This window comes from Corapipo altera, unplaced genomic scaffold (genome assembly GCF_003945725.1).
Source record: "Corapipo altera isolate COAL_440 unplaced genomic scaffold, ASM394572v1 44b, whole genome shotgun sequence".
NCBI lineage: Eukaryota > Metazoa > Chordata > Aves > Passeriformes > Pipridae > Corapipo > Corapipo altera.
Genome location: NW_020884932.1, coordinates 4,597,558 through 4,609,547, shown reverse-complemented (window position 1 = coordinate 4,609,547; position 11,990 = coordinate 4,597,558). Strand labels below are relative to the sequence as shown.

Sequence of the window (11,990 nt, the reverse complement as noted above, 5' to 3'; positions counted from 1 at the left end):
TTGATGATGAACTGTAAGTGATGAAGAAAAGTACTCTTAATTATTAGCCTGAATTGAGTGAAGAGCCTGAAACACGTAAACAATTCTAGAGATTGTTTAAATGAAAAACAGACTCCAGATTTTTTTCTCATTCTCTGTGTAAGCTCTTTCTTCCACGTTTTTCTCAAGGAAGATTTTTCTCTTTGAGCATTTTAATGAAAAAAATGAGTGTTAGAAGCTCTCCAGCTCAGAATAGGTCACACAGGAGTAGGGAGGGAAGGATAACTGCTGTGATGTGCAAGGCACAGGCTGCCCAAATGAACAAGACGGCAGAAGTGGAGGAATCCACCAAATGCTCTGCTAGAGGTGCCCATGAGACCTATACTCTGCCTCTACAAACAGTGCAAGTGCTCTACAAAAGGTCAGTCCATAAAGTTCTTATGCTGGGCAGACAAAGTTGACTGTTTTTAGGCTTAATCTCACTAAGAGCCAAGTGAAGTCTACAAGAGAGAAGTGAAAGTAAAGTCCATAACCGCACAATGCTTCTGGAGGAGAATGAATATTTCAGCATTCTTGGTGAAGATGCAGCATCCAAAATGGGTGGGAAAAATAACATGGGATAATTCTGACCACTGGGTGGTTACTCTGGGGTAAAAGTGATATGTGACCATGTAAGCGGTCACCAGGCACACTAGCTTGGAGGGCCCAATCATCCCACCTTTGAACTACAGACCTTGCCATCTCTGCATTGCCCTCACATCTCAGCCATGGAACACAGTCTGAAGAACAAGCCTGCACTTCTCAGAATGAACATTCTCACGATATTGAAGCAACCTGTCACTAGGGGCTTCACAACAATTTAGGTGGTACAGACCATGCAAGGAATCCTACAGCAGCACTAGTAATCCTATGAATTTCAGGGAAAGTGCTGAATCTCTTACCTCCTAGGTTCTCCTCATCTTGGTCCAGGAGAAAGAAATCCATCAAGTCTTCTCACTCAGAGCACAGCAAGGCTTGCTCTCAGTACAGGCCTTTTGGGTTCATCATTACCTACCTTTTAGAAGCAGAAAGGTTCCTCTTTGCAAAAAAAAATCAAACTACTTCACAATTGTTAGGCCTGATCTGGAGCCAAATGGACATTAGCAGGAGCCTTGCCCAAACACAGACCACAGGATTTTAAAGAATTTATTGTTCCTGAAGTTTCTCTGATTTTCGTGAAGTATCATCATTTCTGTTCTACCAGTGGGAAAACTACAGAAAACAGCAGTGAAGTAACTTGGCCAAGCAGTACAACATAAATGAGTCACCAGCTGAACAAAGGGTCCCCAAATCCCACCTCCCTAATCACAGGTAAAAGTAAAGGAAAACAATTTGCATGGCTCCTTCCTTCCACCCCAAGAAATAACTTAGCATCAGTTCCTAGGAGAACACAGTATCAGTCGTGGTACGGGAGATGTTGCTTTTCTGAGTCAGACCTTGCAAATCATTGACAGCTATGAAATAATCAGGCATCAATATTTCTCTGCGTAAAGATAGTAAATATTATGTTTATAAGGGAATAAATAATGTCTTTACAAACACACTCATCACAATCCTACTTTTTCAAAATTATATTAGTACAATATTCTTACAAAAACTGTATGGACCCTCAAAGACAAACCATGGTAAGGTTACTGCACAGTTTGCAGTTTTGTAGGAGACATTAAACTACATAATAATTTTAAATTCAACAAAGTTATAAACTGAGATATACTGATGAAGACAGAAATTTAGAAAAATTTTAAACAGATTTCATTTTTACATTAATGCACCTCGAACTCCGTTTAAAATTTAGGATGAGTAGGCAAAGGAATTCTAAACATTAAAATATAAACATTCTGCAGTGATGCTCTTGACATTACAGAGCATTTTCCAGAAGTTGCATACAAAATATTTCATGTAACCCATCCATACCTTAATGGCTTCAAACATCTAATATATGTGATACACACTGTAATTTTCCCTGCAGCTTCTCTTCCTCTTGATGATTTGCAGGGTAACAGCTAATTTTAATGAAGAAATAAAACAAACAAACAAACAAAAGACAAACAAAAACAAACCCCAAACAATCAACAAAAACACAAACAAACAAACAAAAACCAAACAAACAAAAAACCTGTCTTTTAACATAGACATAATTTCATGGGCTCCTCTAGAGTTATTCTTGATGCACACCAATATGAAGAAAGTTAGGGCTGAATATTCAATATGGTGGGGTTAAAACATCTGCATATTTACACCCAAACTAGCAAACAATCATTCAGATGACTAAAATGGAATAAATAATTTCCTTCAAACTCTACTAATTTATTTTACTTCCTTCAAGACACACTGAAATTTTAACTGTAGAACTGCATCAAAACATATCCACTACTGAGTTTTGATTCATATTCTGTAGAACCCAATCAAATTTTTTCTATGGGTTTTGAAAGCCACTCAGTGATTCTTGTTAAGTTGAATACTGGCACTAAATATTAAAAAAAAAGTGTCTTAGTTCTCTTTTCTTCATCAGTTTCTATAGTCACTATTCCTTTTTTCTTATTAACACTACTTATAAAAATTATTGTGAAAATAAGTTAAGTGCAACAAATTAACTTTTTCCCCTTCATTTATAAACTGTGATATCTTGTAACAAATGATTTGTACTGATTTGGACTGCAGATGTTTTTACCCTAATACAGTATTATCAGAGTTTTATAATGAACTATAGCTAGAAGCAATTAGTCTAACAACTGAGGGCAGCCACACTGGGATTATGGAACATTTTCACAACTATAAAGTCATGATGGTGCTAATATGACCTCAAAGCAATTTAAAACTAGTATAGTTAGCAACAGTTAACTCACTGAAACTGTTCCCTACTTTTACCAGTGCAAAAAAAAATTAAAAAATGAAGTCCAGTATGAATATTTGTTTTAACAATAACAAGAAATAAGATAGAGTAGGAAATTGCAATGTGATGTAAGAAATTATTATGCTGACATCAGAAATCAATAGAAAAAAAATCCTCCAGTCTCCTAAAGTCTCAAAAGGCTTCAAAAGCCTTAAGTTGTACAGTGTTCTGGCAGTAGATAGCAGCATGATTGTAAAACAGATCTATGCATAGAAATCATGAAGAAATACAAAATATCACAAGGTTTAATATTTGATCCTGCCAGATGCTGAACTCTCTGGCCCTGACCCAGCAAACCGTTTAAACAGGTGGTTAGAAGTCAGCATGCACATTGCCCCATTGAAGCAAAGGAGGTTATTCAAAGTTTGAGCACAGTTAAGTGCTTTGAATGATTGGGTCGTTAAAGTATCAACCACTTACTGCCAGAGTATAAGGCTAAATTACCTCTTTGAACAGGTTGTTGCATAGCTGTCTATTATGAGGCTTACATACTGCTCTTTGAAGCGTGCTTTGAAGTGTTTCTTCACCACTGGATAAGAAAAAAAACATAAAAAGTGGATCTATCTGGGCAGGAATTTCTTACATTCCCATCAATTCACTTTCACGTGCCAAGCCATACTATATTGATGCCCAGGTATAAGCATCACTTAGGGAAACAGAAAACCCTAACAATGATAATGGCAATTACATATTGCCACCTGTCTCCCACCACACATACGTGCTCCATTAGAGCCAACTTCCTCTTGTTGTAGGGCTAGCAATAAATTATAACTCACAATGAAAAGGGTAAACTCATGCCAATAGAAAATGCTACATGTCATATTCAACATTGCCTGAAGTTTCTAAAATGCTGCTTGATGCTGAGTAATCTCACTGCCTGGTAAAAGTGGTGTTGTCAAAAAGACGACTTGTGCCCTCTTAGTAGTAAGTAGAACTTGCAATTTTATCCTAAAGCCAGGAACAAGACTAGTTATAAAAGTGCTTTTGTAGCCTTTGTTGTGACAGTTGTGACAATGTGTGTTCACTAAAACATATATCCTGGAGGAAACCAAAGCAGGTCTGTTGTGCTGGTGGACTCAGAAGAAACGAATTCCTCATCTCAGCCCTGGAAATAAAATCCCTTTCCTTAACTTTGGTGTATTCTTCAAAGGTGATGTAACAGTTGTGAGAAAAGTAGGAATAGACTCTCATAACTTTAATTATGGATTTCTATACTTAACAATATACACCTATTCTATTCAGATCTGAACATATGATTCCACTGTAATTGGACTGGATTTTTAGGTGGTTGCTGGGCGGTTCTGTGCTCAGGGAGTCTTAGTTCTTTGCCTTTGTCATAGAACATTTTCAGTTTAATTCTTACCATTTAGAGGAAAAATATCCACATACAGAAAAAAATTCTATGACTACTTTCTTCATTCTTATTTTTCTCTTACCCTTATTCTGTCACCCTTCCTCTTTATTTCCTCACATTACAGTACCATCTTAATTCAAACACAGTGCCATGGTCATGTGAGGGATTTAAGAGCTACCTTGTGTTCACAGGAGGAGAACCTTATTTTGTTGTTAGAGACTCTAGTGCTCAGGTGTCACAGTTATTTTGTGTAGAAATACTAATCTGTGCAACAACTTTTACACTTTCTTAGACACAGTTAGGGCTGTGTCCTGAAACATTTGCAGTTGTAGACTAGAAATGTTCTCGTAAGGGAGCAGAAACACCTCCCTTGCCACAGGGCTTTGTAAGAATGCTAAAATCATGGAGAGCAGAACAAGCATTTGACCAGTGCTATGTAATGTAAAGTTCCTGTTTATCAAATATTCAGACTCTGGATAATGCCCCCTAAGTCAGGACTGTTCCTGAAATGGTTAAACACCTCACCACTTCAGTGTTGAATGCTGTTGACTGACTCTCTTTTCAACCTGTCCAGCTGAAAATGCATGGGTTGTTATGCTCATATCTGTTAGCTCTGATTTAACCTTGTCCAGTTTTGATGAAGGCAAAAAAAAGCAAACCACAGTACCCCTATACAGTCACTCAAGATCAGTCCAACTATTGCAACTGTCAGGTTCTGTCAGTAGGAAGTCAAGCAGCATATTTTATAGAAGAAAAGTGTTTTTGGAAGATGTGGGGCTACCCTACAGGGTCTTGGGCTACAACTCAAATTGCTCTGTTTGGCTATGGTTTGTCTCCATGCTCTACAAAACTCAATATATTTAGTTGAGTTTTGTACAGGCAAAAATAGACACAACTGAAAGTACATGAGGAGGAAGTAAATAGATTTGACCTCCACATATGCAACTAAAAGTTGACTTCCAAGTGATAGTGATATGGAAGAGATGGGACAACCTGATGGAAAGCAGACTTGAGTAGATTGGTAAAATACCAGCTGACATTGCCCTGGTGATGTATGGCATTTGAGAACATTTTCCATCCACAAATTAAAAAAGATGCATAAATCCAGAGCCTCGTTTTCCCAGTGAAGTATAGAACATTAAATGACTGTCCAGGGAACATGTAGCAGGTAAATGATGATGCTATTGATCCAAGTCTTTCCTTCATTCTATTCACTGGATTACAGAGATGTTTCTCAGACTTTCCTTTTGGATCACTTTTGTTAGAACCTCTGCTCCTTCAATATATTTCGCCTTACAAACTAGCACAAAGTTATATGCACAGATTGGTATAAGCATTATCAAGATGAAAATTTACGCAACCATCAGTTTTGCATGGTGAATATGCCATATGGATTATCAACTTTACGCTATTATTAAAAAACGTTACTGTATACTAAACACGTTTAGCATGCTAAAACTGGATTGCCAGTAAATTTTGTCAAAAATAAATCCCCAGTGATATACAGGAAACTTCCAGCTCTAGCATCCTAGGGGTAGCATTTCATGAGCAAAGACAGGAGGAGGAAGATGGACTGCAACCCAAACTCTATGAGGCTAGTGGTAATGCTGTTATTGATGGTACTGGGCTAGACCTTCAACTTTTGAATAGCCTTGAAGGAGAGAGGCAAACAGAAGAGTGGAGTGAGACAAGCCCATCTGGACTGACCCGCTCTCAATAGTTCAGTTAGGCTCAGGGTAACTAAAGATACAGATATAAAATCTCTGCAAAGTTGAATACTTGGGGGCAAGTTTTAAAAAAGCAGAACTCCTTTATCTTAGACGGTACATGTGAACTGAGCATACAGACAATAGCACTTACTTCTGTCTTGAAAACTGTGGAGTTTGGAAGAAAAAGCTCTACAGCACCATAAAGGCACCATCAGTCAGCTTAGAGGTAAAAACAGTTTCCTCTCTTCCTCATTCTAAATCAGTAAAGCAAAGAGTGTCTACCCTTAATTAGGCAGATATGAAAAAGCTAAACTGAGGAATGAGTCCTCATTTGAGATGACCTATAGGTCAGGTTTCAAACTGAACCATTTTAACATTTAAAAACAGAGTTCATCCTACAGATAGACTGAGTCCCCTCTTCACCTCAATCAAACCTGGCATCAATTAAGCATTGCTTGAATGCGATCAGTGGATTGAGAGAGATGGAAGGCTCTCCCTTCACCTTTCACTCACCTTCATCAGTCAGGAGAAAAGAGAAGGACAGATCTATACACTGCTAATCAATGCAATTCACTTTGCCTGTACTTTTATTTTAGAAACACTGTTCTAATGCAAATCTGTCCTAAACTAAAGCTAGGCAAATATTCTTTTTAATGGTTTAGATCTCATATCTCAGAATCAAAAGCTCAAAAGCTGAAATGTTCTTTGGTCTAACTGACACTTCAAATTATTTTAATGACCATCATTTTATATTTTAATGCCTTGAACAAACTGCAATTGTTCTAAATTTCAGCTTTGCCATTCAGTTATCACATGAGCCACATAAAACTTTTCTAGTTTCTTGCTCTGATGGGATCCACACATTTGCAATTCTGCTTCCCAGTGCACTTGTGTCCGTGTCTTCAAAAGCCCCTCTGCCAGTAAAATTAAATTATTTGATTGTTCCCAGAAAACGAACACAAAGGGGACATAAAAAGGTCAAGCTGAGTTTATTTAAGATTTGGATGAACATCCATGGAACACTCTTGGCATTATATGCCCAGCTCTTTTTAACACTGTGGTGGTGTAGCATTTAGGATAGCGTGGTGCCTAAGTTAATCATGTTCCCTCAGCATCTTCCTCCAGGATGAGATAACGGACAGGTTGTATAACACAAGTGTGTTGTACCCACTCACTGTAAACTCAGACCCTGCTTAACTTCCTGGAGAGTGAAGAATTAAAGGAGAAAGTTGTTCAAAGCATTACAGTGTGCAGTTTCAAGGCAAGGCATGATAGAAGTAGCTGTGAAGGAGGATATTACTTCATTATAAACCTAAATCAGATGCCTGAAGATTTCTGTCATCTCCAGAGACCATTCCATCAGGCTCTACAAGAGTCTTTCCACTGGAAGAAAAAGTCCCTTCACGCTGGAGAAAGTTGCATGGCTTTTTTAACAGTTTCTAATGAAATCCCATATTATTGCTTCTCCCCTGGGAGACTTAAAAAGATATGTAAACTTCACAGAGCCCACATGCTCAGAAACTTCAACCAAAAGACCGCTAAGGAAATAAATTGCAGTTCTCCAATTAGCATTTGACATTCTCTACTGTTTTTTGGTGTGGTGAATTTGTAACCATGCTGATAAATTAAATGAGTTACGAAACACAGCATTATTTAATGTTTTAAGGCACACCGAAATCAAACACTTCACTGTGGGATTTGCTTTCTGCATAACATTTGGAGGAAATATGAAACAAATGTAGCAGTTTCAAACATGTTAAAGGGGTTAATATGTACATGAATATTTTCTTCAAGCTTCTTCTTGTGTATTCACAGCTACCGCCAAACACAACAACAGAGATGGGGTATTAGGATATGAAATGGGAAGTGGTCAGATTTTCAAAGCGAGCTGCTGGATGCCGAACACTTTTGAAAATCTGGCCCCTGACTCTTTGGTGCCGTTCCAGAAAGAAATATCTCCATACTGGCAGTTCTCCAACCAGCTTTGGAAATAATTTTGCACAGTTATTTCAGTAAAGCATAAAAGCCAATCCTTAGCTTTCTCTGCCTGATTAAGCACTGTCACCAATCACTATGCAGCTCTAAGGTACGCATGAAATATTCCTAGATAAATCCTCCATCTCCAGAGAAATGTGTTTCCTGTACAACAGTAAATCCAGGTTCTGTGTTGAAACTAATCCAGTCTGGCAGTGCTATGGCCCTAGAAAAGTTTCCTTGGAAATGACAAAGTTATGCAATGGCAAAATCATCCAATCTTTTCATGCCAGTATTTTATATTAAAAACACCTGTTTTATTTATACAACGACTGAAAGATTAGGGTCCTAGAAATAATAATACATAAACTTTATAGCAAAAAATATACATATTATAATTCATCCTTCTATCATATATAGAAATTATGTATATTTGTGTTTGGACATATATATAAATATATGGATCGTACTTACGTTTAGGGCACTTGTGTATGGAAGTGTATCTACATACACACAGTATACATTTATATATCTTTCTAGGTGCCATGTGTGTATACATAAAGACACGTAAATACACACACAGGAACATATTTACATTCTGTGAGTAGACGTGTACTTTGCAGAATCTGCACACAAACAGTTGGAGTCCTTCACTGGCTGTGAGCATCAAAGGGGTCAGTGACCACCTGCATTAGTGTCCACGGAAGGAGAACTAATGTCATCGCTGTGGGCACAGGACTGGCTTGATGCATCTTCCTTTGTGAAGAACTAAATTTGCCGGACAGTGGCACCCTGCAATGCAGGGCTTGTTGCATGGTCCAATCTCATTCCAGTTGTCACACGTTTTGACACATCCTGGACCACAAGTATCATAAACTGCACCGTGTTTACACTGGGTTGCTGAAAGGCAGTTAAAAGGAACAAAATATGCATATTACACAGAGCCCCCACACTGGAAGTTCTTTATCTGTTTGCTTGGTTTCTACTGCAAATATCAAAAAGTACGTTTCAGTATGGCAATTATGTCAAGGTAAAAATTATTTGTAAAAAGATTTCACCATATTACATCACAAATATAAAAGTAGTAAAATTCCTAATCAAAAATCTATAAAGTCCACAGCAGTCTTGAACTTTTTGAGAATTTTAACACAGTTGACAGTGTATAAAGCTTTGGCAGTGTTTCTATCTATAAGTAGATCTATGCTTTATAATAAAGGATTAACACTGTTTATTTATTTATTTATTACAATGCCTTTTATGAAATGTTCTGAAACATTTACAAGGACATTTATTATCAGTTCCACTCCTACCGAAAGAAGAAGACAGAGTAATTCACCAAGTCAGACTTTCTGACCCTAAGATTGTACTTTCTATATTGCATATTGCAGCAAACCAGATCAATGCTGTTAACTCAGCAGCATCATTTCTAAACAAAACAAACAAAAATTAAAAATCAATTATGCTTTGGGCTATTTTACTAAGGGATCACTAAGAATGAGGATTCTTATACTTAGTGATTCCAGTAGCTATTCATTAATTTATGTAGCTGACAGTTCAATGCATCTTCAACATAAAAGACCACTGAAGGCTCAGCTAAAAGCACTCTAACTGCTCCAGATCAATATTTAAACTGTCAACATTTTCTATCCTGCCTTTTCAGAATGTAGAATAATACATGGTTCGATAGCAAATAAAAGTCTGTTATTCTTTTTAACGGCTGTGCTGATGGTAAAAACAAATACTGATAAAACAGTTTACAGATGGTAAGGGATCTCAAGGATCCAGATCCATCTCTTTCTATTTTCAGAGAGGTGATTGCATTACGAAGGTTTCTTCAACTTCCAGAGAGTGTGAAGGTCAAGATTTTTTAAAGAACAGTTCTGTTATAGACAGAAAAGGCTGTTTTGTCATGAGGATTGCCCTACAGTGTTACTACAGTACTGCTATTATTCATAAAGAGAAAACAGACAGAAATGAATTTATTAAATATGAATAAGAGTGTATCAAAGAGGATGGAAGTCTTATTGTTAAGGTATCATAAATTTAAGGGGTTCCTTTTCACTAATAACAAAGTATCAGCTTCTTGCAAGTTTTACTTCTTGTGCATTTTATGGAATTCATTCATATCTGAAAAGTAGTCCTGAAGAAGGAATTAAACCAAGAATACATACACAGTTTTCAGGACACAGATATTAATAAACAAACACAAAGTTGGAAAAAATGCATAGTACAGAAGAAAACTACCCTGGAGTTACAGAGAATCAGCAGCTAAATATTGGCTGGATATTATATATCAGGAAAGAAAAAAAAGCTTTCTGTCTTTAAGCACCAGAGTAACCTATCTAAAAACACTGTGAGACAACTTTAACTGCATATTGCTTTAGAATAGGTTGGAAAAAAACATCTTTCAGCAATGTTTAAGATAGGCTTCTTCAGCTTGTGGACATAGATCTTCTGAGAACTTTTTCCAGCTTTACATTTCTATCTTGTTCTGCATGATAACTTTCATGCACATTAAAGAAGGAACAAACAAAAGGAATAATTAAAAGGAAATTTAAATGAAACAGGAAATTTAGAAGGTAGGAAAAACATGCAAGCAATATTGAGCATACAATAAAATGTTAGATTCACAAGAGACTCTACGCTTAGATAGTGGAGATTGAACCTCTATTATCTTAAGGGGGCTGTTTACTAGAAGCTTTTCTCCTTTGTCTCTGAAAATGAGATTCTCTTCAAAGGATCTCTAATGGACCAACCAAAACCAGACATTAGACTCTAGAGCATGCCGTTTCCATACAAAAAGTTCTATGAGCTTCAGTTTTAAGACTGCACAGGTTTCATCCCACAAAGCTCTACCCCCGTCATTCCACCTGAGCTCTGTTTGGTTCCTCTGCTGGTGGGTTTCAGGGAAGCTGGCCAAGGCCTCCTTTACACTTCCTCCTCTCTGCCCCAGAGCAAATGAGAATATATTACAGCCTTCCCTCAGCAGCTGTGGCATCTGTAAGTACTCCCCAGTTCTGCTCTACCACACATGAATGTGGTATGTCAAAACATGTCCTTTTCCTTCAGATGATGCCATGTAGAAGACAATGATGACTTTACTTTCTGCTGTAGGCAGCCTATAATGGCATTATTAACATGCTGTCAAGGGAAAAATCAGAAAATGGCTGCTGTTTAAGTTCCCTGGATGGCTTTTATTGTTGAGTGATTCAGTTGTTAACATGTGTTGTGATTGATCCAGAACGTTCCACTTCATCAACAGTTTAAAAAATAAAGACATTCTGCAGTAGGCTTCCCAGGGACTGCTGAAATGATTCAGTACCATACAAACATGGAAAACAGAAGTGATGCCTTTGCACCCATCTTTTAAGGCAAATTCCTCTCTCAAAGAACTGAGCTCTGTTACCAATAACTTCCTTAGTACACTAGCAAAAAAAAATCAAAAACCTAACCCAAAAGTACAAAAGCTACTAATAATACTGTATTTTTGCAACATTACCAGTCCCAACAGGATTTTTCCACTCTTCTTCTAGAACATGTGTTTGGCATGACAGATGTGAGCTTCCTCAGACCACTTTCTAAGCTGGTGGGAAAACAGCCAGCTCCAGTCCAGAAGCCACACAGTCACATAAATACAGCACTGTGCCTGAGCTTATAAACCCTGCCTAATAAGGCTGTAGTTTTCAGACTAGACCTGGTTTATTCCGGCCACTTTGGCAGTTTCACAGAGGAGGCTTGTATCTGTCTGTGCCTGTCTTTGTAGACATGGCCATAATATATAGGAAGAATTCTTATTCCCCAACACAAAAGCCAAAATATGTAATATATAACTGCTGATGGATTCCCTTAGTGGATGATATCTGGTAAATCCAATTCCACGTAAAATTCTGAACTAATATTTGAGCATCAATGATTCTTCCTGCTTCTTCTGTTGGTGTTACACAGTTTGGACTTTATAAGTAGGACTTTCAAATGGAATGTCACTCATAGTGCTTGCAATTCACATCTTCTAACATAGCAAAAGGCAATAGATCTGGGCACT

At 37.4% G+C, this 11,990-nt stretch overlaps 1 protein-coding gene across 2 annotated transcripts in view; it reads right to left on the bottom strand.

Moving 5' to 3' along the window:
* Positions 1-6,946: 6,946 nt before the first annotated feature.
* BMPER (BMP binding endothelial regulator) overlaps positions 6,947-11,990 on the bottom strand; it is a 146,193-nt gene continuing 141,149 nt past the window's right edge. For both annotated transcript variants that reach the window (XM_027659514.1, XM_027659515.1), the window contains one exon: positions 6,947-8,848. In XM_027659514.1, the coding sequence (XP_027515315.1) occupies positions 8,667-8,848 (182 nt within the window). In that variant the 3' untranslated portion in view covers positions 6,947-8,666. The remainder of the gene's footprint in view (positions 8,849-11,990) is intronic.